Genomic DNA, 27,532 nt, shown 5'->3' with positions numbered 1-27,532 from the left:
CACAGCACTGCTCTCTCTTTGTACCGTGTCTCTCCTAATCAGCGTTCTGGACCGAAAACAGAGGCCTTTGCTATACATAGGGCCCAGACTGCAGCATGCACAGTGCACACGTCCTATTGGATTACAGGGCAGAGTGCACTCACATGGTCTACTTGTCAGAGACCCAGCCGTGCCTCTGCAAAACGAGGGAAATGTGGGAGGGCATGAATGAAAGCAACCCAAGCAGCACAGGGCAACCTGAGCCCCGTCAGAAGGCAGGATGGTGGATGCAACCAGAAAGACAGGGGCAGCAGGCAAATATACCTTGGCAGGCATGCTGGAGGGCTAAGCCAGGGCCTCACTCCATAGGGAAAATACATGGGAATCTTCATGGACTTTGATAACATTCAAAAATATGAGAATAGCCTATCACCTAGGAGCTCATTGTATTGACAAGTGGAACAGATGACAGCTAGATCCTAGTTCGGATACTAAACCACAAAGCAATATGGCAAAGATCAATGCAATGCAGTCTCTCTCATCCAGAAAATGTTTCTATCTGCATTAGCTTCAGAAACTGACAAACTTCCCCCAGTCCCTTTGATCATGGCCCCAAAGAAAAGGTATTTTGGAAAGTCCATATTGAACTTTATGGGTTTTTTTTCTCCCCAGGCAACTCATATTCTGCAGTTCCCAGAAAACCACAACTCAAAAATGTGATCACAGGTGAAGGAGAGATGAGTTAACAGAGAAAGGGAGAGTACAGCCGAACAGGCATCTCTTTCAGAGGGCAGAAGTTTATCATCCAGAACAGGATTTCCATGGGGTTTATCACTCTTTTCGTTGTCTAGAATTAAGGTCATTAAAGAAGATGTTTCCACTCTGAATTAGCAATGAGTTACTGCTTAATTTATAGTGCTTGGCACTCCCATGTGATTTGGCCCCAGAAACCCTGGTGAAAGCATTTCTTCTATGAATTATAGGCTGCCCTAATGGATTCTTTCTCCCACTCCAGACTCAGGTGACTACTTTGTAACTTTTCTTTTACCCTCCCCATTCCCCTCTCCCCAGTTTCTTCTCCTACCAGACCTTTTCCAAGAGCACTGTTTCCTCAGATCATCTGTCAAGAGATCACAGCTTTGAAAAGCACCACTGAAATAACTATAAGTAGCAGCTCTGTTCCACAATTTTCTCAGGTGTTCTCTCTTGTTAGACAGTTAGTACATATCCAAAACACCTCATACCCAGAGCGTGAGAAGCTATGAATACCGTAGTAGTTTTGTGAGGTAAGGAAGGCAGAGAGCCCTTCCAGGAGCACAGGGGTAGCACTGGACGCCCTCCTGAAGCTCTCAGCCCCACCACCTGCCACAACCAGAGGGCGACTGTCGCGCCAGGCCTGTCTTTACCCACCTCCCCGGGGCCTTCCCGCGGCTCCAGCCAGACGAAGCCGGGGTGTGAGCGCGGGAACGTCCCGCTTCTCTCATTTAGACGTTTTGGCACTAGACAGAGCGGGTTTAGCCAAGGTGGATTGAAGCAACGCAGCGAAAAGGACTAAAGCCAGGTGTATTACCCCCCGGTGCGCCCGGGGGAGCCGAGCGCCAGCCGCCGCCTCAGGCCAGCCGGCCCAGCCGCGCGCGCCCCCGCGCGGAGGAGGCGGGAAGCAGTGCGCATGCGCACACGGCGCGGGCTGCCGACGAAGGAAGTTTGGACTGCGCCGGCGGTAGGGGCTCCTCCGTCCCCGCGCGACGGCGATTGGCTGCAGTGCGCGGAGTCCCGTGGCCCATTGGCTAGGCGCAACGTCCGTCCGGATCGGGCCCTGTCGCCGCCATGGTTCGCTTCAAGAACAGGTAAGGGAGGAGGCGCGGGTGCGGGTCAATCGGCGCTCCTGCCCCGCTGAGGCCGCGGTCTGCTGCAGGTATGTGCTGTGCGAGGTGGTCTCGGAGGACCCGCGGTGCCGGCAGTGCATCGAGGACCGCGCCGTCGGCCTCGCCGTGAGGGACGCCATCGGGCGGGTGCACGGGGACTACGGCCTGGCCTGCTGCTCCATCTCCTTCACAGGTGCCGGCGGGGCGCGCCGCCCCCGGGCCCGCGGGGCGGTGAGGGGGCTCCTGCGGGAGGGGCCGGGCTCACCGCTGCGCCTCTGCCCCCGCAGTGAAGTACGTGAACGCCTACACCGGGACGGTGCTGCTGCGCTGCCGCAAGGACTTCTACAGGCTGCTCTGCTCCGCGCTCCCCTTCGTGAGGCAGCTGGAGAGCCGGGGCCAGCGCTACCCCTGCGCCCTGCACACCCTGCACGTCGGAGGTCAGCCGCCCCCGAGGGTCTCCGGTGCCTGGCGGGAGGCGGCAGAGCCCCACCGCACCTCCCAGGCTCGAGAAGCCCCTCTTGCTGCTGTGGGTGCCATGGGCACAGCTTGTGTGTCCACAGCATCTGGCTGATCTAAGCAAGAAACAGGCAGCAGCGGTTCTTGGTTGAAATCCTCATTAATTCTGCTTGAATCGTTACATTTAACACAAAACCAGAACAGCAAGTACCCCATCACTTCATTTTCTTTTAAAAAAAGTATATTCAAAGTATAGTATTGTCTATATCCTGAAGATTAACCACTTGGGGCAAATAACAGGCAGTACACGTTAGAAATTATTATTCCACCACTTAACAGTAGGGAAAGGAAGTCTACAGCCCCTTTTCAGCACTTGCATTGATAAAGTTGTTACCTGGGGCATTTGTCACTTGATACAGTGATCTTCAGAAAATATACTAGTAGCTCTTAAACACCTGGTTTTGTAGATAGTTAACATATTGTTCTTGTGACTCCTACAGGTACCATAAGAACATGTCAGAAATTTCTGATTCAGTATAATAGAAGACAGCTGCTGATGTTGTTGCAGAACTGTACAAATGAAGGTGAGTTCCTCCAGCTGCTTTCCTAAAATGCAGCCTCAGTTCCCAGGGTTTTTGTAAGATATGCTGGGCTACTTCTCAATTCTTGAACTGATAAATGTTCCTTTCTTTGGAAGCTGAGGCTATTCCGGCATATGTGATCAAGAAATGACCCTCTGTTGCTCACTCTATTGCAGAGGAAAGACGGTGTATACAGAAGTCCTTGTTGAGCTGTTCCCTTACAGAAGAGCAGTCTCAAAGTGGAGATGAGGAAGATGATGGCACAGAGACAGACTAAATGTTATCTTTAATGTTCACCTCTGTCCTGTACTTGTGAAATCAAGATGTTGCCAGTTACCTTCAGTGTTAAGCAAAGCAGGGGACAGAAAAAGCACCCATTCAAATTTACACTTCATTCCCCCATTCCAAGTGTTCTAAAATAAATTTTTTTTAAAAAAAAGTTTTTACTTAAGTAGCTTACTTGCCTGGTTTACTCCAGGAGTCAAAACCACCTGCACTCCTAAGGAGTGTAGCAGCTCAACGTTGTCTTCATGCTGAGGTACAAGTGAGCTTTAGGCAGTGGGCATAGACAAGGAATGTCATTTACTCTCCTTCAGTACAGAAAAAGCATTAACATATTGCTGGTTTTTACCTTATCTCCAAGTGTACCTGTCATCCATAGGGCTATCCATTGCTTTGAGTCACAAAAGCACCAGTTGTGTGCATCGGAGCAGAGATTACAGGGAATGCAAGGTAGAGCTGTAAGGCTCAACTCCATCAGACCCGTTATAAAACTCATAGGTACAAGTACTGCTTAGATATTTATTGAGTTTACACCAATCGGTTACAGGAAAGTAGCGCTGCTGGTATTATCTCTTGAATCCATAGGAAAACAAGATACAACTTGAAGATGCTGTCCTGTGGAGACTGCCCCTGCAGATGGGACAGCCTTCCTTGCCAGCATCACTTCCCTTGTTCTAGTGCCTGTGAGATGTGGAGGTGAGTTACACCAGCTCCAGCTATTCTGTCTCTCTTCCCAATGCAAAGTTGACTATAAATGTGTAGAGATAATAGAACACAACAGATACTGGTTAGACACTTAAGTAGTTACTCTCCTGTTCCATGGCTTAAAACGACTATTACAAACAGGAAAAAATAGTACTGTGAACACAGTTAACTGCATACTTGAAACTTTCTTAGTTGCTTTCTCTGCCCTCACCAATACTTTTCCCGATGTACATGTAAAGCATTAACAGCAAGATGTGTTAACACTTTCAGGCACCTTGTCTTAGTTTCTTTGCAGTCTCTTGACAAGCTGTACTGTCTTCCCATCAAATGTAGTTAATTGCGACCAAGCGTGAAGTCAGGCTGCTTTCAAAGAATGCTTTGCAGATGCTTCCTCTGTCCTCCTGTAGCAGTTGGAAGTATCCTTACCTCTGCCCTCTCCCCCTTCTTCCTGGTTTACAGCCACATACAGAGTTTTGTGAAGTACACTCCTTGGTACTAGCTTCCCATGTGCACATGCTTCACTGCCTCGAGGAAGCAGTGGTATAACGTGGAACCTACTCCTTTGAAATCAAGCATCACTGTATTGACATAAACTTTTCAAACAGGGATGCAACTAATGACTTTAGCAGTGGTGGTAGAATATCTGACTCCAGGAGTCTCAAACATACTGTGACTGATCTGACCAAGGAAGCATCTCAGAGGGACAGAGCACATAAACTTAAAAGCCAGTGCAAATGCATGCAGACCACCGGTGCAAGGGAGGCCAAAACCAACAGAGGACACTGTCGGTCTCGCACTGTAAGTTTGGTGGTACTTTATACCAGCTCCCTGGAATGAATTCTGTCAGTAGGAAGGTTAAGAGTTGAATTTGTGCAGCTAAGCGTTCTTGTGCTCCACGCTGATATGACAGTACAGTTACAGGTCAGGAAGTGTGCAGTATGTACTGTAAGTGTGTGTGCATATGATTTATTGCAACTGTTGGCCTTGACTGGAACATCACACCTATAGGTCATTTTATTCAACAAAATCCACACCACTTAACTCATTGATTAGCTCAAATCAAACCACAAGCAGTGCAGAATGTGACCACCCACAGGAAGGGCAGGGAGGGGTCCAGAAGAGGCATGTTTATAAGCCCGAGGCGCTTAGTGCAGATCAACTTGCATCCCAGGACCAAGCAGATACAGGCCTTTATCCCAGTACAAGAGACGCCAGTGCTTGCTGGGGGATAAAAGCTATCTACTGACTCCAGCTATCAGTTGTTCTTCCAATTCAAGACCAGCCAGTATCAAATACCATTCAGGTAGTTGTAGCCAAGAGCCCTAGGGTGGAGTGTTTATTCTATATGATCAGGTTACAAAGAATGTGTAGCCCATGGTTGGCAAAAAAAAAAACCAAAACAACCAAAAAAAAATTAGCAGCCTCACTCACACCCACATTAAAACAGAACTGAACAACTGAGGGAAGCCAGGAGGTTCCTTCTACCACTAGTGCCAGTACACATCTTGAAATACACAAATTCTTCAAGAGTCACTTCAAAACCAAGTAGCCAAGTTCTGCTTTACACTCACTTCAGCTTTAAATCTTTCCAAGCCAGGAGAACAGGAAGAATTCTTGCTCTTTAGAAAAAGAACAGATAGAGCAGCCAACACCCTAAAGTCAGTAAGCTCTTTTGCCCATTTCCAATGCAGCAGAAACCAGTTTCTCAAGAGAGCAGTTTGACAGCTTTACTGAAACAGCACAGTCAGATGGACTTCTGCCCACAAATACTTCTAGGGAAACAAAGGCTCTCTGCCTCTTCACTTAGGTAATATTGCAGTATTCTGGCAGTGCCACACAGCTGTAAAGACTTTCATTCTGCTTATTAGGCCAGAAGAACTTGACTTGGCACTGACCAGAAGCTTTGGCTGATTTGCCTCTGGGTTGTTTCTTTCAAAACTTTGTTTCAGTATAATCTGATTAAGCAGTTGGAATCAAAAGATCTTACTTCAGCATACACTGTCATGCCTTCCTCCTGAACCCCCTAGAAGCCCTGGAAACACAAGTTTAGTCTGTTCAAATTTAAGTACTTAAACTATAGCAGCAAAACAAAGCAAAACAAAAAGAAAACCAGGAGAGAAAACTTCTCTTGAATAGCAGAATCACTTTGTGTGAACAACAGAGGTGCTGAACAATAGCTTCTGCTTCTGTTTCTTTCTTTTCTTGCCTCCCTTTTCCTCTGTGAAGAATTAAAATGATACTGTCATTCTTCTCATGGAACAGGAACATCACACAGAAACAATAAATGGTCTTCCCTAGCCTAAATGACTTCTACAGGTCCTTCTTACCAACTCACTGAGCACCAGGCAGTTTAATTTCAACTAGAAAATTACTGGAGACAAACAAAGGGACACTCCATCACATCTAAAGCACACCTACAAACATGCCTAACTGATTCTAAAGTTGCTCTTGCAACAGCAGATCCTAGGACTGCAGGCGTGCAGCAGTCTGCCTTTCATACAAGTATCCCTTTCATCCAGGTCAAAAACCCACTATAACTGGAGCTGGTACTCAATTTCACTGAAACTTCCAGTCCCTCCCATGCAACTCTTTCCATCATTCAGTGCCGTCTCCAAACAGAAGCCAAAGCTAAAAGTCAGAACTGAGCATTATAAATTAGTTTTATCAGCCAGCACCAGGCTTGGAGGTTTAAGTTCATCTCAATTTGTTTCAGATTCCCTCATTTGAAGTTTCAGCTACCAGTTACCTTGATATTTTGGTCAAACTTAATTCGTAGTTCAGCAGCTCAGGTATTTTTAGTTCAAAAGTGGACAACCTGAACTTCCTTGAGATAAAGCTTAAATTAAGTTCCAGTAGAGACAAGGCAAACATGATTGTAGAAAGCCATCTTTGTCCTAACAGAATTCTTTGCTAGTTGGAGATCTTCTCAGCTCCCACTAGAAGAGCTGCTTTAAGCTAACAGAAGCCCTAGTCAAGCTGTTCAGAAACCACAACCTGACAATTTTCAGAACTATTCTGCAGCCAATTTTTGGTCCCCAAAATCGTTGCTCTCACTTCTTTGAGAGGAAGAAGGGGAAATACTCAATTTTTTTTCACTTCAGAAACTTTTCATGCCTTCCCCCTCTGCCTTTTACCTGATAAATGATCAGCTGTGGACGGTTTGTCCAGTTTCAGGAGGGCTGCCTCAATAGCTTGACTGAAGGAATTCTGGAAGCTGGGCACAGGTATGCGGTCAGAGCTGTCACTTTCTCCATCGCTATCCACTGGCACAGGGAGAGCCAGAGTGTTCTCATCTGAAAGAAGGAAAGGGCCTTGAGAGGCAGGTTGTATACAACTTTTACAGTGCAAATGCCCCTCCACACTCCAGATGTTTCTTGTGAAGTTACAAGTTTTCTTTTATGGTAAAGAACCTGAAGTAGTAATGCCAAATTTTCTTACCTCTTGTCTTTGGAGCAGGTTTGGGCCATGTTTCTGGTTTTGCCTTTCCAACTCTCAACATCTATCAAAAAAGTTGTAAGAGACAATTAAATCCCATGTACTAGACCAATCCTGCATATCCCCCAAGGGGCAAGAAAATCTAGGAACCTCTTCAAGCACTCATACCCTATGCCGTCTCCGTAAAATTTATCCCATGTTGGTTTTGTGGGGGAAGCAGTTTTGTTCTCAGACCAATCCCTAACCAAGACACAAGCAATTCCAACAAGATTTAGACTGTTACATGGCTTACCTGGGCAAAGGAAGGGAAGGGAGACTCTTCTTCTAAACTCCCACAGAGCAATGGGCTGACCTGGCTGGCAGCAGGTGACAGTGGAGTTGGAATAGAGTCTACAGAGAAAGCAGCAGATAATTAAAGCCTTTGGCAAAGGCACTCATTATGCTGCTTATCAGGATGAAACAGAAATGAAGTTTTATTATCTTATGTAATTAACCATTTTTATCTCATCAGTTCCATCTATCAGTCACACAGTGGGACCTCAAATTTCCTCAGTTGTTTTTTTTAAGGGTAATTTAAGTTTGGTTGTTGGGTTTTTTGTTGTTTTGGGGGGGTTGTTTACTTATTCTGGGGTGTTTTGCAGGTTTTTTGTTTTGGTGGGGGTTTTTTTGGTTTTTCTTTGGTTTTTTGGTGGTTTTGGTCCTGTCCCGTCCTTCCTCCCCCCAAAAAAATATTTAGGAACAGTTTCTATTTAGTATTTTTTATGAACTGCAAGACAAAACATTTGGTAAAACATCACTGGTCAACAACCTGAGTGCTCATCAACTGTGTTTTACTATAACATAGTGGGGAAGGGTAGAAAAAAATGCCAACAGTGTTTTCCTGGCATACATTCCCTTTGGGGGGATTTTTTTCCTTCCTTTTCTTCTGCCACAGCAAAAAATTTAAAACATGAGGTAACTACAATGCAGATCTCACTGTCACTGAAGTAGAGGTAGTAAAAAGCAGAAAAAGGACCAGAATGTTTCTTAGCCACATCAGCCTTTTGTGTATGATCTCACAAGCAATCTAGGAAAGAAGCATTCTTTGATCAGTATTAAGAAAGTTTATCGTGATGACCCGAGCTGTAGATCCCAGAACGATCAAGAGCTAGGTGCAATGTGTTTTTCCAGATGCTCACCTGTCTGAAACACAGGGCTTCTGCCAAGAGGAGACAGACAGAAGCTCTGATGATCAATGCTGGTAGTTTCTCCAGGGCAAGAGGTAAAAGCAGGGAACTGCTGCAGATTCTCTAAAGCAATATGGACCTCTGGATCTAGAAAGAGGTTTTAAATTAAAGCACTACTCAACGTGGGGGAGGACTGGCAATATGCAATTTGTTTCAGGAGTCTAGGAGGTGCCAACTCAATTTGCTTTCCACCCTCTATTTTAGAGACCAGTACAAGCCCTGCTGCTGGATGGAAGCAGTTCCTAGGCGTATTTTTTTTCCTTCTTCACTTTTCACTCCATATCATGATTACTATAAAAACAAAACTAAGAATCCTGAGAGCTATATAAACCATGGAGATATCTGCGCCCTCGAATGCCCTCTGTCTCTCCCATGATGTGCAAGTATGCAGCAATTGCATAACAACACTTAACATCCTGACTGAAACAGCTTATATTTTTCACTCTACAGACGCTGTTTCTAATACCTTGTAATCTTATTCTAAGTACATGCTACAAACTAAAGGCCTTAGACTTCACCCTATAGCTCAAGAAATCAGCTCAGCAACTAAAGATGACTGGAAATCCAACAGCTATGCTCAATCCTGACTTACATTTGCCCTGTTTCTTGTTTTCTTCTATCTCAATTCTGCGTTCACGTCGTCGTTCATCACGAGCTTTCTTCTGCCGTAGACGCCGCCTCTTTTCAAGGTCATCTAGGAGCAATGCACAGCATTGGATTATCAAAAAATACCAATAATTTGGCAATGTTTTCTCCACCTTTGAGAACAATGTATTCAGTTGTAATACATCAGTCACAAAATACACTTACAAACAACATACGCTCTTCCAAGATGTCAGGCTTTTTTATCCTTTGTATAACTGTTGTCTATAAAACAGTGAATTGGCGTCATTCTGTCTGGTAGTCATTAGACAATTGGTGCAAGAGGAGTAAAGCTGCTACGTATGGTCCTTTTTCTGCCATTAAAGGATAAGAACGACTTCCCCCTCACCCTCATGGATACACAACAGAGCTTACTAGAAAGGTAGCACCAACCTGAAAACAAGTCTAAAGTCTCCTTAGAGATGACAGGTGGCTTCAAAGCCAGTTCACAAATGCTGAACTCACAGGTGAGGGGCAAGTGACAGAGGTAGCGATGACGCTGTCTTATATCCTGATAAAAAAAAGAGCAGATATATCTTCACAACAAGGTTTAGAGGCTGCCATAGTGATGAATAGCTTATGGAGATAGAATGCCCACCATTCAGCAAATCAAATGGAAAAAGACAGCAGCAGTGACACAATAATCACTTTATGAACTACAAACACGTGAAGGATGCCTTGGGTCAGAACCAAATGCTCCAAGACCTCCACCAGCTACATCGTAATCAGATTTGGTGCAGTTATTCCATCTTGCTTACTGATTTTCTTGCTATACCTCCCTTTTCACATCCCTGGAATAAAATTCTACAGTACCAGTCTTCCGACACAATTATTCTTGCACTGGACTAAATTTGCCTTTTACACTTAAATTTTCTAGACTGAAACAAGCCGAGTTTTGTTTTTCCTTGCAGAGCCAAAAAACTTGAAGACAATTCCCTACTACCTCTATATCCATTCTTACTTGAGCATATCCTTTCTTAAAATGAATTAAGAATTAACGTATAGTTTTTACTGCACATGCCAATACTTACAGTTGTCTTCATCTGACGTAAGAGAATTCAAGACCCATCCCCTCTTCCAGAACTTCAGTGCCTTAAGCACTTCCACTCCCTCTATCTCAAACACTGAAGCTTTTTTCCATTCTCTCTATTTTCGTAACATCCCACCTCTATCCTTGACACTCAGAAACAACTGTTTGTTCAGGACAGAGGCAGAACACTTCTTCAGGCTAAGAAAGATGATAATCTGTCTAGTTCAAGCTACTGTCTTACAGGAGAAATTAATTTACTTTTTTTTTAAGACAGCTTTAACAACAAACCAATCTTAAGCTTGCAATTCTCTTACTTCTAGAACTTCCTACCTTCCAGAAAAAAAACCCCTAGACTGCAGCCTTCTCATCAAAAGCAATATAAGATACTGCACCTTACACAGATGCCCTTCACAGATTAGCATGCCTACCCATTCATAGATATTATTTCTTATTACTGAAGAGAAACAAGTCTCATCTGTCAGCTACAATGATCAATCTGCTAAAACAAGGGCCCTTAATTAAAAAGAAGATAAAATAACTACCTCTGTCATTGAGTAACCAGTTATCTCCACTACAGCTGCAGTTATCTTCTCTGGACTCTTCTCCAAGCTGCCGTACTCACGAACAAGACATCGAACATTCACAGGGTGAAGATACATACACTGTCCATCCTCCGCTATAAGATAAGATATCATCAATTCTTCTTTGCCTGTTAATTTTTAATACCCTTCTCCCCACCTCAGTACATTCTCCAGTAAGAAAATTAAATCTCCTTTCTGACATTCTGTGGGACTTTCATCTCATAGGGGTTAGCTGCATCTAATGAAGTGACAAACATCTTGCACAAGAAGGATCCCAAAGGAGGCATCTCTGCCCCCATAATTCCAGGATTTCATTGCACTGACCTTGATAGAAATAGTAAAAAGGAGAGTTGCTAAGATGTCCACTGCTAATTGCATTTTTAGATTCTTGGTAGCTTGTTTCAGCTGGTTTTGGTTCTTCTGTAGTGTTCACATCTGGTTCCCCTACAGTGTCCACCTCAGGTACTTCCTCTTCATCCAGCACTGCCTCTTCTGCTTCCACAGGAGGTGAAAAGGAACTTGACAGATCAGAGCAAGGCTCCACAAGCTCCTCATCAAACGCAGAGAGATACTCCACACCACACTATCACAGCAGAGAGCATACAGTTACTACCACATCACCTCCTTCAAAAGGTAGTCATCACTGTAAAAATCTTTGGCACCAGTTCAACCATACATTGCAGTGTAAAGTGGCAGAACTAAGTATTAACAAGATTTGCCAGAGCAGAGTTGTCACCCACCTTTTTCTCTTGGGAAATCGCAGGCTCCACAGCCTTGGAGCTTTCTAGGACCAATTCTTCCACAGCTGCACTGATTCCAGCAATGCCATTGTTTTTATCCTGGTCAGCAGAGAGTGCTGTTTCTCGCTCCTACAAGTCATCCAAAGATAATACATTTCAATTTGCTATTTAAGCCAGGAGACTATCACCACAGTTATTTTTAGCTTTGTTCTATACTTCAGGTTTTCACATATCTCTAATTCATCTGTGACAAAGAGTGATTCTTGAAGAGAGGTCCTCTCCTTCCTATTACTGGAAAGCACACTCATTGTAGGATGTCTAAAGGCTCTGAGAAGGATTATTCTACAGGTTTGCTCATGTCTGCCTGATACAGGTTATCCCAAAACTTGCTGGACCCGACAGGGAAACACATCTTCCTCTGAAAGCAAACTCTGTTATGTTTATGGAAAGAATACCATTCAGTAAAAAGCATTCTATTCTATTCTATTCTGTTATCCTGAATATCACACCAGATACCTCATGTCCACCAGGCTACGGTCTCGTCCAAGATTTTTAACACTATTCTAGTGGCAAACATCACCCCTTGGCCAGTACATACATCATGGAGACCAGAATAATCACACACAACCACTTATGCAGCAGAACATAGATGCTTAGCACTCAGCATACTCTTAAAAATAAAGTTACTAAAAGCCTCCAAAGAGGTTCTCACCTTCAGTTCCTGGATAGCCGCCTCAATAAAGCAAGCCTCTGGGGTGTGTTTTTCTTCCTCATACTGTTTTAGTAATGCTGCTTTCTCCTCCAGAATCACCAGCTGCAAGACCTGCTCCCTGGATGCCAGAAGCAGCTTTGAATACTGACTGTGCTGGTCATCTGAACAGGAGGAGCACCAAATCATTAATATCCACATGCAGAGGCACCAGTGTGGACTGTTGTTTCTTCTGAAGTTTTGTTACTGCTCAATTTTCTAAGTTAATCCACCCCAGGGCAGACAATACTTAGCAAGAATTTGATACAGACTCTGGGTATTACCAGTGTTATCACCGATGACACAAGCTGGTACCACATACCTGCTCCGCTACACACATGTACCTGTACCCCACACAGCAGGTTTATCTGCCACTTTCAACCTGCCACTTTACCACCCACAGTTGCTACATACTAAAAAAAAAAATATACTTTTTTTTTAAAAAATCAAGCCTAAATTTCTATGCTGTGGAAGCATCACCTTTGAGAAGGCTTGAGTGGTGAAAACTTCCTGAAACAACGCAGTCTGCAGCTTCTTCTTCTCTACATACTAAAAAATACTGCAGCTGGAAAGTTCTGCAAAAGCGACCTCTGTTTTGGCTCAGACTAGTCCATAAGCCCGTATGTATTAAAAATCTATACAAAACATTATTATTGGATTTTTACAAGAAGCACAACAGAAACAGTAAGCTGAAGCATTGCAAGTTTAGCAAAAGGTGGTAGTCTCTGTTACTAGAGACCTTATCTTAACTATGAACAGCAACTACAGCATCACATACTAGTACAGTACCTGTATTTCCTGCTCCCCAAGGGTCCAACCATGTCTACAGAACACCAAGTTAATGCAGAATACCCTGGGTTTAGAATGATCTCAAATCGTATATTTGTTTGTTTTATGAAAGGATTTAAAGTCCTTTTCTTTCAAATACTGAGAAACATGTAAGCACACACCCTGCATGCTGGATACCCATCATGCGTTAGGAGACTTTTTTACAGAGAGCTTAAATGCACGCAGCATTTCACAAATGCAACTGCAAAATGAAGTGAGCCAAGACAGCCTACTAAACAGCAATGTTAAGTAAAATTATTTCTTGAGTCACAAAATTTTTTGTGATACTAACAGATAAGATGATGATGGGTTAGTCACATTACTTGACTGGAGAAAACTGAAGAAGTGAGGCAACAGATGTTTGGAATAGGTTTGCAGTAATTTTGATTATTTTCAGATATCATTCACAGATTTTAGCTGATAAGCGAAGATGATTAAAACCTTGTTGAAGATTACATCCCTGAAATAGTTTAGACACAGAGACAGTTATTTTTGCTAAGTTGTATAATGAGGAGCCAGGAGGAAAAAAAAGTTATGGACACCAAGAGGCCAACAAAAGCAGCAAGAGTCACACCAATGACCGTTATGATACAAAACACACATCAAACTAATGCTAATGACTGAGAAGGCAGGAGTCTGCAGTGCAGTAACATGAAGGGAAACAGCATGCAAGTTAAAGCCTTAGAAAAAACAAAGTGTGGGTAGAAAGCCTATTATTAATCTCTGGTCATTTTCAGCTGCTAAACTCCATGTTTTGTAGTTTGGTTTATTTTAAGATGACAGCATGGCATTGCCATGGTAAACCCCCTCTACACAAGTCCTAGTCGTGGTTAGGAGCAGGATGCCAACCACCAGTACCCAAATACACTCACCTCTGATGTAAACAGGCTGCACCACATTCATCCACTGAGATTTGGGCAGCGCTATCAGAACACCTTTCTCTCTTCTCATAAGTTGCATCGTAATGGTATCACCAATTGCATACTGACGTGTTTCCATTGCAACAACACTGTAACATAACAAGGTTAGTAGCGCAAAAAAAATAATTTCAAAAAGATATATAATTTAATAAATATCAAGTCTCACCTCTTGAGATCCTTCTTGTGAACAGAGCCATAACAAATGGGACATTTACTCCAGGTCTTTTCACTCAAGGAGAGATAGTGAAGGATACACGCCCAACAAAAGATATGCCCACAGCGGGTGATCTTTGCTGCGGTCGGTGGGTACAGACATATTGGGCAAGAGGGTACTTCATGGCTACAAATTCGCTGAAATGGCACATGAGAAGAACAGCACAGGTTTTAGACCTGGAAATCAGTTCCTGTGCTACAGAAGCAGCCACCTGTAAGATCTACTCTAACATATTAATCTTCCAGCTGTTAAGGTTCTGCTTCTTTACCAAGAAACTAAGTACACTGTATACTAAGTAACACCTTCAGGCTGCACATGGAATAACCTTCAAAGCCACCCATCTGGTATTTCTACCCTAATGACATTAGAAAAGTGACTCTTCACACGTTTCCCCTCATATATTCATCATCTCTAAGAGTTAGCAGCACCTTCATCATCCGAATTCAGACACTGAGAAGACAGCACATCAGCTCTGTCGCCTCATTTACCCAAGCAGACTTGGGCAGCCCTATTTAACTGCAAGACTGAACTTACCTATTTCCATGAACATGCTAGTTTAGTCAGACACTTTGTTAGCATCTGTGCGTTGCAGAGACATAACTGCCAACCAAGCACCCAGATTTTTCACCTCTCTTGCAGCGTCAGGTAACAGTAAGCCTACCTCCTCCTCTCCACCTACACCATATACCAAGGCAAGTCTTGGCAGACAATAAGTTTCTACTTGAGGCAACCCAAAGTTCTGACCACAATTCTCAAGAGATTTTCAATTTTGTTGCTAGGCAAGACAGGCCACCTATGCACAGAATAATTCTTCAGAATTCTACACTCTAGTCCTCTTCCATGGACTCATGCCCAAGTGTTCTGTTAATATCTCGATCACAAGGACTCTGTCTACAGAATGTCAGATACTATTTTTGATGAGCTCCCATCTGCGAAAGCAAGAAGAAGCTGCTAATTTTCCTAATAGATTTTAGCACTTCTCTTTTCCTGTCATGAAAGTATTTCATAATATATTCCATGACAGATCTTTCCCAGTATTGTGGGAGTGACAGAAGAGGCCTCAACTCAAAAACAGCTGAGTTTTATGTAACATCACAGAGATAAAGAGGCAGTTAAAGACAGGTTGAGCTTCTTAGTAAGAAGAAAAAAAAAAAAATCTAGCCCATCACAACTGACCACTTGCTCCACAAAGTCCCAGTTGACCAAGGTATCTGGATCAGCAAAGTGGACTGTGTAGTCCTGTTCTTCAGAGACAACAAACTGGCAGCTGGGGAAAGGCAAAGAGACAGATGATCCACTCAGTTGCTTCTAAAAATTCTTTGAGAACTATCCTATAGGATTCTCTGAGCTTCTTCTTTGTCCAGCAGAAAACTGCTAGACGCTGTCAGTAACTTTTACCAACAAAAACTGAAAGAGTTCAATTCACAACCAGATTTCCAGAACACAGGTGTGTCTAATTTGACTTAGACACAACACCACATACTAACTACAGAATGAGCCAGGCAGAGTGGTCTTCCAGAAACATGTAAGAAACAGCCAGCTCCATCGGGGATCTATTAAAAAACAGGGAATCCACAAGTAGGAAAAAAAATGGTCACAAAAACTAGAACTACTGGGGCTCCTGCAAATAGGCTTCACTACAATAAGCCACAAAACAATAGGGAAAAATCAGAAGTATTAATGCTGAAAATAGTTATTATCTTTAACATGATCTGATACAGGAAGTCCTGAACACACTTCAAATTCCGGTGAAAGTGACCATTATTTCCAGTCAAAAGTAATTCTGCTGCTGGATTACTATGCTGATCATCCTTTGGGTTATACTACATACTAGGGGCCTGTGAAATAATCAGCAGTTTAACAACTAACAACCATACAAGTAATTGCTTCTAGGACTTACAAATTCAGATTAGCTTTCATCCAGCAACTGCTACACCTACCATCTCAACACACTATTTTTTGTAAAAAACTACTGTCTTCCATAAGGGAACTACCTACGTCTTCCCAAATGGAGTGTCACATTCTAAAAGTGATGCTAAAAAATTAGAGCAGAAGACTAATTTGTTTGTATCTAAAGGACTCACTCCATCAGATACCTTGTAAATAGGTAAAGGCAACAACTTGATCTATTTTTATTCAAGTGTAGTCATTACCGCTCAAAACACTACGCAGAGGTAAGTTCACCCTGGAAAAGTCAATACAAGTTGTCAAGGTCAAACACAATTCCCTGGCTGATCATCCCTTATAGCTGCCTCTGTAGACGTTTAAGAGCCCTGCTGATCTTCCACTCACTTGGCCTGTAGAAAGAGCTCCTTGTTGAAAGGCTTATGTCCCCACTTGTTCCTTTTCCCCCAGTTGCCATGTCCATTCCCATCAAAATGGCCTGCTTGGCCACGGGGTTCAAAAGTGAAGTTCAGTAAGTGGTTCAGGTTAATCTTCTTGGGACCAGAGAATTGGGCAGGGCTGAACTCTGCCCGCTGAGCCTCTGCTACCTAAGAGACAACAACATTTGTTAGAACTTGCTAGAATTTCCTGCAAAAGCATCAGTACAAGTTGATAGCCAGGCCCCATCAGTAATTACATACAGAACATGAAGCATCCACTCACTCACCTTCTCCCATTCCAGTTCTGCAAATCAAGCAGTGCAGCATTAGAAGTGCATGAGAACTTGGAAGTTAGAACTGAGTGGTCTTACCCCACACTGATCGCAAGGAGGAGCATAAACACAACCTACGTAAGGACAAGTAAAAGCTAGAAAAACCTAGCAGTCAAGGTTAACAACAGAAGAAAGTTGTTCAGATCCTGACGATACTCTTTTAGATGGCCAGTAATATAAGTCTGATTACTATTTGCACAGGTTGTACTTGTTTTGCTTAGTTTTCACACAATGAAGTCCATCCTTAGTAACTTTGCAGACACCAAGATGGGCTGGAGTGCTGAACTGCTTCAGGGTAGGTAGGCTCTACAGAGGGATCTGGACAGGCTGGATCAATGGGCTGAAGCCAACTGTACGAGGTTCAACAAGGAAAAGTGCCAGGTCCCACACTTGAGTCACAACAACCCCATGCAATGCTACAGGCTCGGAGAAGAGCAGCTGGAAAGCCGCCTGGATGAAAAGGACCTGGGGCTTCTGGCTGACAGCTGGCTGCGTGAGCCAACAGCATGCCCAGGTGGCCAACCGCATCCTGGCTTGTATCCAAAAGTGTGGCCAGCAGGACAAGGGAGGTGACCATCCCCCTGTACTTGGCACTGGTGATGCCACACATCAAATACTGTGTTCAATTTTGGGCCCCTCACTACAAGACACTGAGGTGCTGGAGCGCGTCCAGAGAAGGGCAATGAAGCTGGCCAAGAGTCTGGAGCACAACCGTTATGAGGGGCAGCTGAGGGAACTGGGGTTGTTCAGCCTGGAGAAAAGGAGGCTCAGGGGGGCACGTTATCACTCTCTACAACTACCTGAAAGGAGGCTGTAATGAGGTGTCGGTCTCTTCTCCCTAGCAACAAGCAACAGGACAAGAGGAAATGGCCTAAAGTTGTGCCAGGGGAGGTCAAGATCGGATATTATGAAAAATTTCTTCACTGAAAGGATTGTTAAGCATTGGAACAGGCTGCCCAGGGAGGTGCTGGAGTCACCATCCCTGGAGGTGTTTAGAAGACAGTAGATGTGGTACCTGGGGACACGGTTTAGTGCTGGACTTGGCACTGCTAGGTTAACAGTTGGGCTTGATGATTTCAAAGGTCTTTTCCAAGCTAAATGATTCTAATCACCTCAAACTTAAAAGCTAGAAATTGTATCACTAGGTATTTTCATGAAGGACCTCTGTTTCATGAGATATGTACACAGCCTATCTAGGTAGCCACTCCTCAGAAGGTATTTTTTATTGCAAGTCTCTCAAGAGCAGAGAGCGCTCCTCTTCTGTGGTTGCCAAGTTGTTCTGCTCGCACTCACTCTGGCATCTCAACGATGCTTCCTCCCTTCCCAGCCCAGCAGCTGAACACTGAAGACCTATCTAGGCAGGTCAGAGTGATCCTCTCGTCCCAAGAAAGAAGGCCTCGGAGGCATGGCATTAAAATTCTCACCTCATCTCGTCTTCCACCATTACAAGAGCTAAAAAGTTTGCCACTTCCGCCGCTACCTCCCCTTTGAGGGGGCATCTTATTAAAAGCTTTGCTTTTCTGTGAATTGGAGCGACGGGACTGACTGGAAAAGTTCTCATTTTTTGAATATGAAGTTTCTTTTTTACGATTGTAACGCTGTTTGGATCCACTCGCATTCTTTCCATCTGAAAGAAGAAGAAACATGAATCAGATCGGCAGCCTCACCGTCGTCCACATTTATTGCACCTCCGCTAGCTTTGCCTCAAGAGACATGCTCACCTCGGCCACTGCCTTGGGCGCTGGTTAAAAGGCTGGTGTTTATCAGGACATTAAAACCCCCAACAACCCAGACCATTTTGTTTCTACCACTGCCCAAAGAACTGGTCAATGAGTCTGAGAAGGATGTATTTGCTGTGCTTTATCTTGTATTAGAACGGTTGAATTTTCTTTAGCCAGATTGGGAGTTGCCATCACCAGACGTTAGCGTGTTGCCTGGTACAGTAAGTGATAAACACCAACACCACACCTTCATGACCTATTACAGACGTTGGCAATGACTAGTTCATTCTTCCCTTTCATTTTCTGAAAAGACACGGTTTATCATATCTTGTTCCCTTATACAAATATACTGCTGCCTGCACTTGCCTTAAGTCCCCCACTTTGCAAGACCCCATTGCCTGTTTTCACTCAGTTCTGCTGCCTGTGCTCAAAAGACCCCAACAGAACTAATCCTGTCTTTAAAATACCCTTTTTTTTTTTTTCACAAGGCCAACAAATGCCGATCGATCTTGAAGCAGAACCCAATGCTTTGGGCTTGCAGGGCATGTACCTAATACCTAAGTACTAAGTCCACCAACCTAGCCAACAAGAATTGTTTGCCCAAAAGAACACTGGGCACACGACCGACCCTAACACAGGACACAGTGTTGAAGCACAAAGCACAATACTGCAGGAATAAAGCTCGCAAGAGCAGAAAAATCAGTCAGGCTCTTGAGAGGGGTTTCCTGTGTCTGAAGAGCTGCTTTGTTACACCGCTAGAACAAAAAATTAATACTATGAGGGTATTTCTAATAGTCTTAACACAAGATTGCCCCAAGGACACAATAGACTGCTTACCTGTCACTTAACCTGGTGTTTCCACCAGTTGTCCTAGCTTTTATTTGTAGAAGTAGTATATTGATAAGCTTGGACGCAGAACTCTACAGGCCCAGCAAGATGTCTACCCACACCAGCCAGGCCCAAAGTCACTCTGGATACTCAGTAAGCATTACACAAACAGCAACGCCTCATACAATACCTAGATCCATTTTATAAAAGCCTACTGGTTTCCCTCTTCCCACTTTGTAGCGCTCCCCACCCCTTAATATACATCTTACGTGGTAGGCAAACACACCACTGTGATTCAGGATCATGTTTCTCATATGTTACCAGTGCCTCCAGTCTTCCCTTTCCCTGGCACCACTTCCAATCGACTCGAGCATTTAAAACAGCTGGAATGGGATCATTCACACAAACTCTCATGGTTTTGTTATTTTTAGTTTTCCCTTCCACCTCCATCCAAAAACAGGGGGGCAGCAGACTGGAAGATCTGTGTGTTATAGTACATTACTGAGGATATGGCTTCTTAAGAGTAAGTTCAGTAACAAGAGTGACTTGACTGCTTTTCATGGTGGTCTGCTGCTTCTTGCCCATGGCAGACTTCAGTCTCTGTCTGCAACTACAGCTATAAAAGTAAAAGGACACTACTGTTACTTCCACATGATGTGTCAGAGCTATTCTGCAGACAAACTTCATCACCAGAACTGGTCGTTTACTCTGCTATTGAAAAGGCTGATCCTTTAATTCTGAATTAAACCAACATCTATAGGAATCACAGATGTGTAACTAAAACACATATTTGCATAGCTTGCAGTGCTGTAATGCATGTCAGCCTAAAAAGACATGAGTTGAGTGTTATCAGAAAAAAAAAACACCGGAAGCTGCCAAGTACTGAGGGTGTGACCAAGTCTGGCTGAATGATTATTTAGATAGACCTTTTTGGAGAGTGTTTATAGAAAAGAGGCTATAATCAACACCATTGAGTCTCTGGAAAAAAAGTCAGTCATTTTGAAGAGGTCTGGACTACTACTTCAGTTATTCAGAAGCAGAGCTTGTCAGTTTAGAGCTCAACCACCCTCTTAAATCTACAATTTCAGTTAGTGTGCTAGAGGGGTACATGCCTATTGTGTCAGTATCAATATCATCAATCAATGCAGTTTCTCTGCAATCATCAACTGGGGAAAAGAAACAACTCATAAGGAGAAGTTCAGTCTGAAGTGGGTCTTTACAAGGCCCAGGAATGAGGAACAGCTCGCACCTACAGCTGACAGAAGAATTTCCTACCACTTATAGTTTTAATCAAGTTAGTCACCATCAAATGTGTCAGTCAGCCGGTTTACACACATTCCTGTCATACTACAGGTCCTTTCAAACCAACTCCTAAAGCCTTTGGGAGGCACTATACTGACTCGTACATTCTATAGGGAAGTTCTCTCCACCTGTGCCATTTTAGGAAGGACCTTACACGACAGTCTAAAAATGCTTCGAACCTGATTTTACGGATTGCAAGCTCCCCCTCCCACCCTCCAAATAATTACCCTCATGAGGATTCTGGTCCATCAGAGTAGTAATTAAATCAGTCAACAGACAACCAAGAACTTGGAATATGCATTCGTAAACAGGAACACTTTTCCCCCACCCCAAATCTAAGCAATGCTCTTCCTTCCAACCTGTCCAGCATACCACATGTCAGGGAGCTCTCTGCTTTGTATCACTCCTCCTTGCATTCCCATGAGGAGCAGGGCAGGACAGGGCTACCTGCAATCATGCTGGGAGAAAAGCAGAAGATTCTCACCGCCAAACCCTCTTATTAGCTGCCAGTTTTAAGTAGTGCAGGTTTGGATTTGGGGGCGTGTGTTCTATTTTTCCTTCTTTTCTTGGCAAATTAGGAATGAGCAACAGCAACAGTGCTGGTGAGGTACTTAAGTCTTCGCTCAACTCCTCAGTCCTTTTGTTGTTCTTACAAGATCTAACCTATAATAAATACATCTACCCATCCATACTGCAAGAGAATGCAGACTTATAAAAAATATTATCTATATAATTTTATAAAACTAGCAACAAAGCTGTTCTTGCCTTCCAGAGCAAGCCCTGACATCTGCGGTTTCTCCTGCTGGATGCCATGTTCTGTTTGAGGACCTCTATCTCCAAAGATCCAAAGAGGAGATCGAGTTCAGCAGCTCTAGGTGACCACTTTGGTCCTGGAGCTGCAGTACTGGTTTGCTACTGCGGGGAGGACTGCATGTTCCTTCCATCTTTGTTCACCTCTCTTTTCAGCAGAGTTGTGTTGAAGCCAACCATATTGCATAAGGCGTTTGGGTGGTGGAACACACTTAGGCCACAGGGTGATTTCATGAAAACACACTGAAGCTACTGCTGCTGCTAAGGCAAACATCCCAGTGAGCAAGAGGTGACTGAGCAGTCACACACCCCAGTTAAGCAGGCTCATACTGTAGTAACAAGACCCAGGAACATTCGAGTGAACTAATGTTGTTCATCAGGTCTTAAGGACCGCACAGAAACCCATCAAGTCTATCTTCCCTTAGCTCTTCATCCCATCCTAATGGGATGTGACTCCTTGTGCACTAATACAACCCAAAGAAACTTTTCTGTTGAAAACTTCCAAGTCTGATTTAGTTTCTAAGGCCAAGTTTGAAAGATAGCTGGAGTCTAACTTCAACAAGTACAAGAGCTTACAGTATTCCACTTAGCCCACTTCAAGCTGTGCTGCAAGAGAAATAGAAGACGAAGCTACCACAAGGTTTCATGAATGGCCACTTCCTCAGCTGAACTTGATTACAGCAGGTAACTCTGGAAAGCATCTAAATGGCAAGAGATCGACTGGACTTAAAATCAATGACCATCAGCGCAAAAGTCACGTATGTAACTGAAGGTCAGCATTCTGGGGAAGGTCTGTGGTCCATAAGAATACTTGCCGTTTCAAAGGAGACAGAAAATTTTCAGAATACATCCTAAACCTTTCCTGAAATAGGAGAAATGGGGCAGACCACATCAGCTACATGTAGAATATGGAACTCAAGAAAAAAAATCCATATAGTGACAAGCCAGTGTCTTGCATGCAACAGCTAGCAAAATATAGCCACAACTTAACACAACTGCATCCTGCATGTTCATCCTGGGTTGGGTGCCCTAATCCAACCAAGGGAATGTTCTCATTTTAGTTTTCAGTACCCTCCAGTTAAAGTATCCCCAAATACAATCTGCTCCTAATAAAAGAGATTCTAATTTTGCCAGGCCTCTTCGATACAGTGTAAAGGAGGCAACTCATTCCATATCCCTCTGGTCTCCGCTGCCGCAAAAAAAAAGTGTGTTTGTTTTTTAATAAAAGTTAGTCTGTTTTAATGGAGTAGAAGAATACGGTACATCAGGATTTCTCTCCTCACTGTTCCTCTTCTACTAGCAACGTTGTTTAAAGTCTGTAAAAGGTGGAATTCCACAAAAATCACTTAATGCTTTTATTCTGGGCTGGAACAACAGGCCTTTTACTTCCTTTCTCACTACAGATACTGTTTCTTCTACATGAAGGCATATCAGCCAAAGACAGACCATCTTCACTCCTTACTGAAGGGTATTTGTGTTCTGTGAACAATCCTCCATACAGCATCACATACCACTGAAAAAGAAGATGTAGGGATTAAGGTATCTCTTGGCAAGACAGGGACAGAAACCAGTCCCCCGCAACACGAAAACCTTGTGTCCATCAGCCTTGCAGGCTGTCTCTCACAATACATGCAGTGAAGTTTACATACTTCGTTATTCCATCAGAAGCCAAAGATCTTCTTCTAAAACTCCTGTTGCATACCTAACATGTGATATCCCCTGCTTCCATTGGTCCCTTCATTAGAGGGGAGGAAAAATGAAATAAGAGATTGAAAATTAACAACAGTAGCTAGGGATAATAAGACTCTCACATCAAATCCTGCTGCTGATGCAAACAGCTTTGCAAATCAGTTTGGAGTTCTTCCAGAAATGACTGCCTAAAGAATTCTTCCTAGACAGACTTTACTAGGTTTGAACCTGAAGTCAAAATTCCACTATAATCGCACAATCACACCACAGCCTGGGGAGCCGTGGGTAAGCCGCCTCCCATGTCACCCAATTCAGTCTATCCTGTGGCAGATTAGTTAATACTGGTGAACAGCAGGTAATACCTGGTTACCTGGGATCTGAGCGCATTTATAAGCCCCCAAAAAGTCAACACCTTCAAGATACTAATTTTGTTAACCCTCTGGAATACACTGCTGCTTTCTCAGAGACCTGGAGTCATACAGTTGAAACAAACCACTGAGGAGGAAGGAAATTAGTACAGCGATGGTGCTGTAGTAACCTGTTGATGCTCTCACACATACTTCTGGGACTAAACACACTAATTTTAATCACTACTGCCCTATTTCTAGGTTTTAGGAAAAAAATTGTAAGGCTGCCAGGATCACTCGCTCCCAAACAGGTCTGGAGAACTGGAGGCGGCTTAGGTCTTACCTTGAAAAGGCAGCTGACAGGAGCCACCACGGCTCCACACGAACTGCTACTGCTATGTCAGCAGCACCAGCTGTTTGCAGTGACAGAAGTAACTCTGTGGTTTAAATGCCGGATGAGCAAACAATACGTAACTAACCCTGAGCTCCTCCAAAGCAGGTTATCGAAACACAGCCAGCAAAGGGAATACGGCGCGTTGGAGCGAGGCCTTCTCAGGGAGATGTAAAAAAGTATGTTCCTGAGTTCGGGATAAAGCTCAGGGTTCTCTTTTAACAGGCACTGGCAAATGTATGTTCTTACTGTAGGAGCAGAGCTTTAGCTCTCAAGCTGATTAGGCCGGTACTAATGGAGATCAAGGCTTAAGGGAAGCGGGGAGCAGTGACCGCAGCTCAGGGAGCAGCGGCCGAGGCCGGGAGAGGATGGGAACAGCTGGGAGAGGATGGGAACAGCAAGCAGGACCAGGCCCCAGCATTGGAGCCCACTAAGCCCAGCTGGGCCACCAGCACCCGGCGGCGACGCGCTCTGCTTGGCCACCAGGGCCCACGGCCCCAGGCCAGGCCCGGGGAGCGGTCGCCAACGGCCCGAAGCCCCCGGGGGTCCCGCCCCCGCCCCGGCTCTTACCGCCTTTGGGCTTAGACTCCCCCGCGGCAGGCCCGGCCGAAGCGGATCGCGGCTGCTGCCCTTTGCTGCCGGCCGAGGAGCCAGGCGCACCGGAGCCGCAGGGGCTGCTCTTGTCCATGGCGGAGGCTGAGGCGGGGGTCGCGCCGGGCGGGCTCTGCAGCATCAACGGGCGCCCCGGCGGACGAGGGGCGGCCCTGAGCGGGGGGGCACGACGGGCGCTGGCGGAGCCGGCGGGGGCCCAGGCTCATGGCCCGCGGGGGCGACCGGCGGGGGCGGCGCAGCGCGGACTCGGCCTCCTTCATGGCGACATCTTCTCGCTGCTCTGCTCGAACCGGAGAAGGCCGCGGGAGGCCGGGCCGGGCCTGCGGGGGCTCCGGGCGACGAGGGAAAGAGCTGCTCACGGAGCCCCGCGGGGCCCGGCGCTGCCTGCCGCCCGAGTGGTCGGCGCCACCCAGGCACCCACCGGCTCCTCGGCGCCGCCCCGGCCCCGGCTCGGCCGCCGCTGCCCCGTAATGGCGCCGAGCCGCCCGCAGCAGTAGCCGGGACCCGGATGGAGCCGGCGCCGGGCGGGCCCGCGGGCACGACGGGACGCGTAGTCCTGGGCCGCCGCAGAGCACGCCGGGAGCTGCGGGGCCCCACCCCCGCCCCGCCCCCAGCAGCGCCCCCCCGCGGCCAGACCCGCTCACGGAGGCGGCAGCGGCACCGGGGCCCCGCGGAGCGGCCACCGGCAGCGCCCGGCGCAGGGCTCGGCCTCTGCTCGCCGCGGCGGCTCGGGCTGCGGGGCCGCACCTCCAGCAACGCAGGAGGGGCCAGAGCGACATATACCCGAAAAAAAAAAAAACCAAAACCCACCCAAACAAAAAAAAACGTCTCAGAAGAGTAACAGCGGTGTGGAACTGAAGGAACTAACCACTGTCAGTTCCTAAGCCGGTACAAGTTGACAGTGCTAGGGGAATAACCTTGTGAACACAATGGCCTCAGAGGATGTAAAGAACCAGTATTTCCACCAATCCGGGGCAAACAACTGTGAAAGTAAAAAGGGAACTCAGTTTCCGTGATACCTTTAAAATTCTCCTTCAAAGCAATAAGGGAATAAAAAAACACAAGGCAACAGATTCTAAAGGCATTTTAATGAATCCTTAAAATAACACTGAAATATCTTGAGCGCATCTGCTGATCTCTTTGCCATTATTTCAGGGATGAGAGCTGGAAGCCGGGAGCGCTTCCCTGGTTTCTTACAAGTAGGGCCGGAGTGCAAAAGGGCAGAGCTAACAAATAATATTTTAGGAGAAGCCTAAATTAAATAATGAAAGGCCTCATTTTAACACCTGCTTGTTGCCTGTTTAGGTCTATGATTTTTAGAATTACTGACCAAATTATGAAGATGGTTACCACCATGTTTAGATGCTTTGGATTTGAGAAAAGAAACTTTGTTAGAAAGTTAGTCATCCACATTTACAGGGAAGTATGAAACAGCACAAGCAATGCTAGAAAAACAGGACAGATAGCCATAAAATTTTTAAAGACAGAACACAACACTTATTAGCAAAGAAGCTGGCTGTGGAAAGAAAATAAATACAAGGAAGCGGTGGTGGTTTTGGCAATTTCTGGGGTGTGGTTTTTTCTGCTGTTTTACCCCTAACTACAATAAAAACATCAACCATGCCAGCAAACGCCCTGCCACTGCCCTTGAAGACTGAAGTCTGCTTCCTCGGGAAGGCTGATGGCACCAGGCTTCGTGCCATTACCACACAACTGAGTAACAAGATGGGAGTTTGAGCAACAGTTCATGGCTCTAAGCACCCTCCAGAAGAACAGTAACAGGACCCAGGCAGAAGAGGACGGAGTGACAGGTCTCATGAGTCACACAGCCGCAAAAATTCCTTCCCAAGTGCAGAGCCAGGCAGGATTATATAGCCTGTCAAGCTCCTGCAGAAGAGGCCACTAGCAATTCTACACAATCAAGTGCTGGTTTTAGAGAGCAAAGAACTTACATAGAATGAATTGTGAAAAAGGGGAAGAACGGCAAAAGCACATAAGAGGGGACTGGAGAGGTACAGGACAGCAGTCTACAGAAGAAGCCTCACTGGATTATCTAATGACCACAGAGCTTGCTTCTCTAGAACTACTTACCCACCAACATTTCTGCTTGGTTTTGGAAGTTCATATAGCATTCAGTAGGGACGACAATGTGAGCAAAACACTTATCCTTTTATGTGAGCTGCAGTGTCATGCTCCACACTGCCTTCCTGCAGAGAGTGAATGGCACACTCCACGGCTCTCTTCGGACATGTCCGCATTCTTGATCACCGCCTTCCGATCGCTCATGGTTGCCTGCAGGGAGCGAAGCAGAGGGGAGCCCGGAGCTGCAGGCGCGGCCGCCCGCCGGCAGCACCCGCGGCCGTGGGGCACCGCTGCCGGCTGGCTCGGAGGCCCCGGCACAGCCCGCGCCCGGGGCCAGAGGCGCGGTACCGCCCGGGCCGGGCCGCCCGCACCGCGCTGCCGCCCGCAGGCCCCGCCGCCCGCCCGGCCCCCGCCGCCACCTCCCTGCCGCTCCCCTCACCGTGATCAGCGAGGCAGGCGCGCGCTCCCCCTCGGCGTCAGTTTAACCGACCCGCGCGCGCCGCAACCGCCTCAGCAGCGGGCGGGCCCGTGGAAGAGCCCGGGCCCTCGCCCCTCCCTCCCCGGCTCTTACCTCCTTCGGGCTCACCCTCGCCGGCGGGGGGGCCGGGCCAGGCGGAGAGCGGCTGCTACCCTTCGCTGCCGGCCGCGCCGCACACGGCTCTCGGCCACGGCGGAGGCCGAGCACCGTTGCCCCATAACGGCGCCGCCACACCGACCACAGCAGCTGCCGAGACCCGGATGCAGCCGCCCCCCGGCGGCACCGTCGGGCGGCACCGAGCGCCCGGGCTGGCCCCGCCCCCGGCAGCGCCCCCCCGCGGCCAGGCCCGCACAGGGAGGCGGCAGCGGCGGCACGGGCAGCGCC

The 27,532-nt window shown here is 46.0% G+C and overlaps 2 protein-coding genes across 4 annotated transcripts; one reads left to right on the top strand and one right to left on the bottom strand.

Moving 5' to 3' along the window:
• The first annotated feature begins 1,734 nt into the window (after nucleotides 1-1,734).
• POP5 (POP5 homolog, ribonuclease P/MRP subunit) lies at nucleotides 1,735-5,302 on the top strand. Of its 2 annotated transcripts, none has more exons than XM_037403990.1 (5): nucleotides 1,735-1,826; nucleotides 1,895-2,037; nucleotides 2,132-2,281; nucleotides 2,801-2,884; nucleotides 2,998-5,302. In XM_037403990.1, exons 1-5 carry the CDS (start codon nucleotides 1,807-1,809, stop codon nucleotides 3,030-3,032), a joined length of 432 nt encoding a protein of 143 aa, XP_037259887.1. In that variant the 5' UTR covers nucleotides 1,735-1,806; the 3' UTR covers nucleotides 3,033-5,302. The 2 variants fall into 2 exon arrangements, with proteins under 2 accessions (XP_037259887.1, XP_037259793.1); XM_037403896.1 differs by having other exon boundaries at nucleotides 1,736-1,826; nucleotides 3,058-5,302.
• On the bottom strand, nucleotides 3,669-27,398 carry RNF10 (ring finger protein 10). 2 transcript variants are annotated; one of them, XM_037403768.1, is made up of 18 exons: nucleotides 27,242-27,398; nucleotides 26,680-26,880; nucleotides 18,313-18,515; nucleotides 16,525-16,724; nucleotides 15,409-15,499; nucleotides 14,185-14,369; nucleotides 13,971-14,107; nucleotides 12,235-12,395; nucleotides 11,523-11,651; nucleotides 11,107-11,365; nucleotides 10,744-10,877; nucleotides 9,565-9,682; nucleotides 9,122-9,223; nucleotides 8,482-8,616; nucleotides 7,596-7,693; nucleotides 7,307-7,367; nucleotides 7,003-7,161; nucleotides 3,669-6,086 (listed from the first exon to the last, which is right to left on the bottom strand). In XM_037403768.1, exons 2-18 carry the CDS (start codon nucleotides 26,711-26,713, stop codon nucleotides 6,010-6,012), a joined length of 2,283 nt encoding a protein of 760 aa, XP_037259665.1. In that variant the 5' UTR covers nucleotides 26,714-26,880; nucleotides 27,242-27,398; the 3' UTR covers nucleotides 3,669-6,009. The 2 variants fall into 2 exon arrangements, with proteins under 2 accessions (XP_037259665.1, XP_037259577.1); XM_037403680.1 differs by lacking the exons at nucleotides 26,680-26,880; nucleotides 27,242-27,398 and adding an exon at nucleotides 24,547-25,126.
• Nucleotides 27,399-27,532: the final 134 nt, after the last annotated feature.

The sequence above is a fragment of the Falco rusticolus genome, chromosome 1 (genome assembly GCF_015220075.1).
Source record: "Falco rusticolus isolate bFalRus1 chromosome 1, bFalRus1.pri, whole genome shotgun sequence".
NCBI lineage: Eukaryota > Metazoa > Chordata > Aves > Falconiformes > Falconidae > Falco > Falco rusticolus.
The sequence above is the reverse complement of the archived record's forward strand: the minus strand, read 5'-3'. Positions and strand labels throughout refer to the sequence as shown.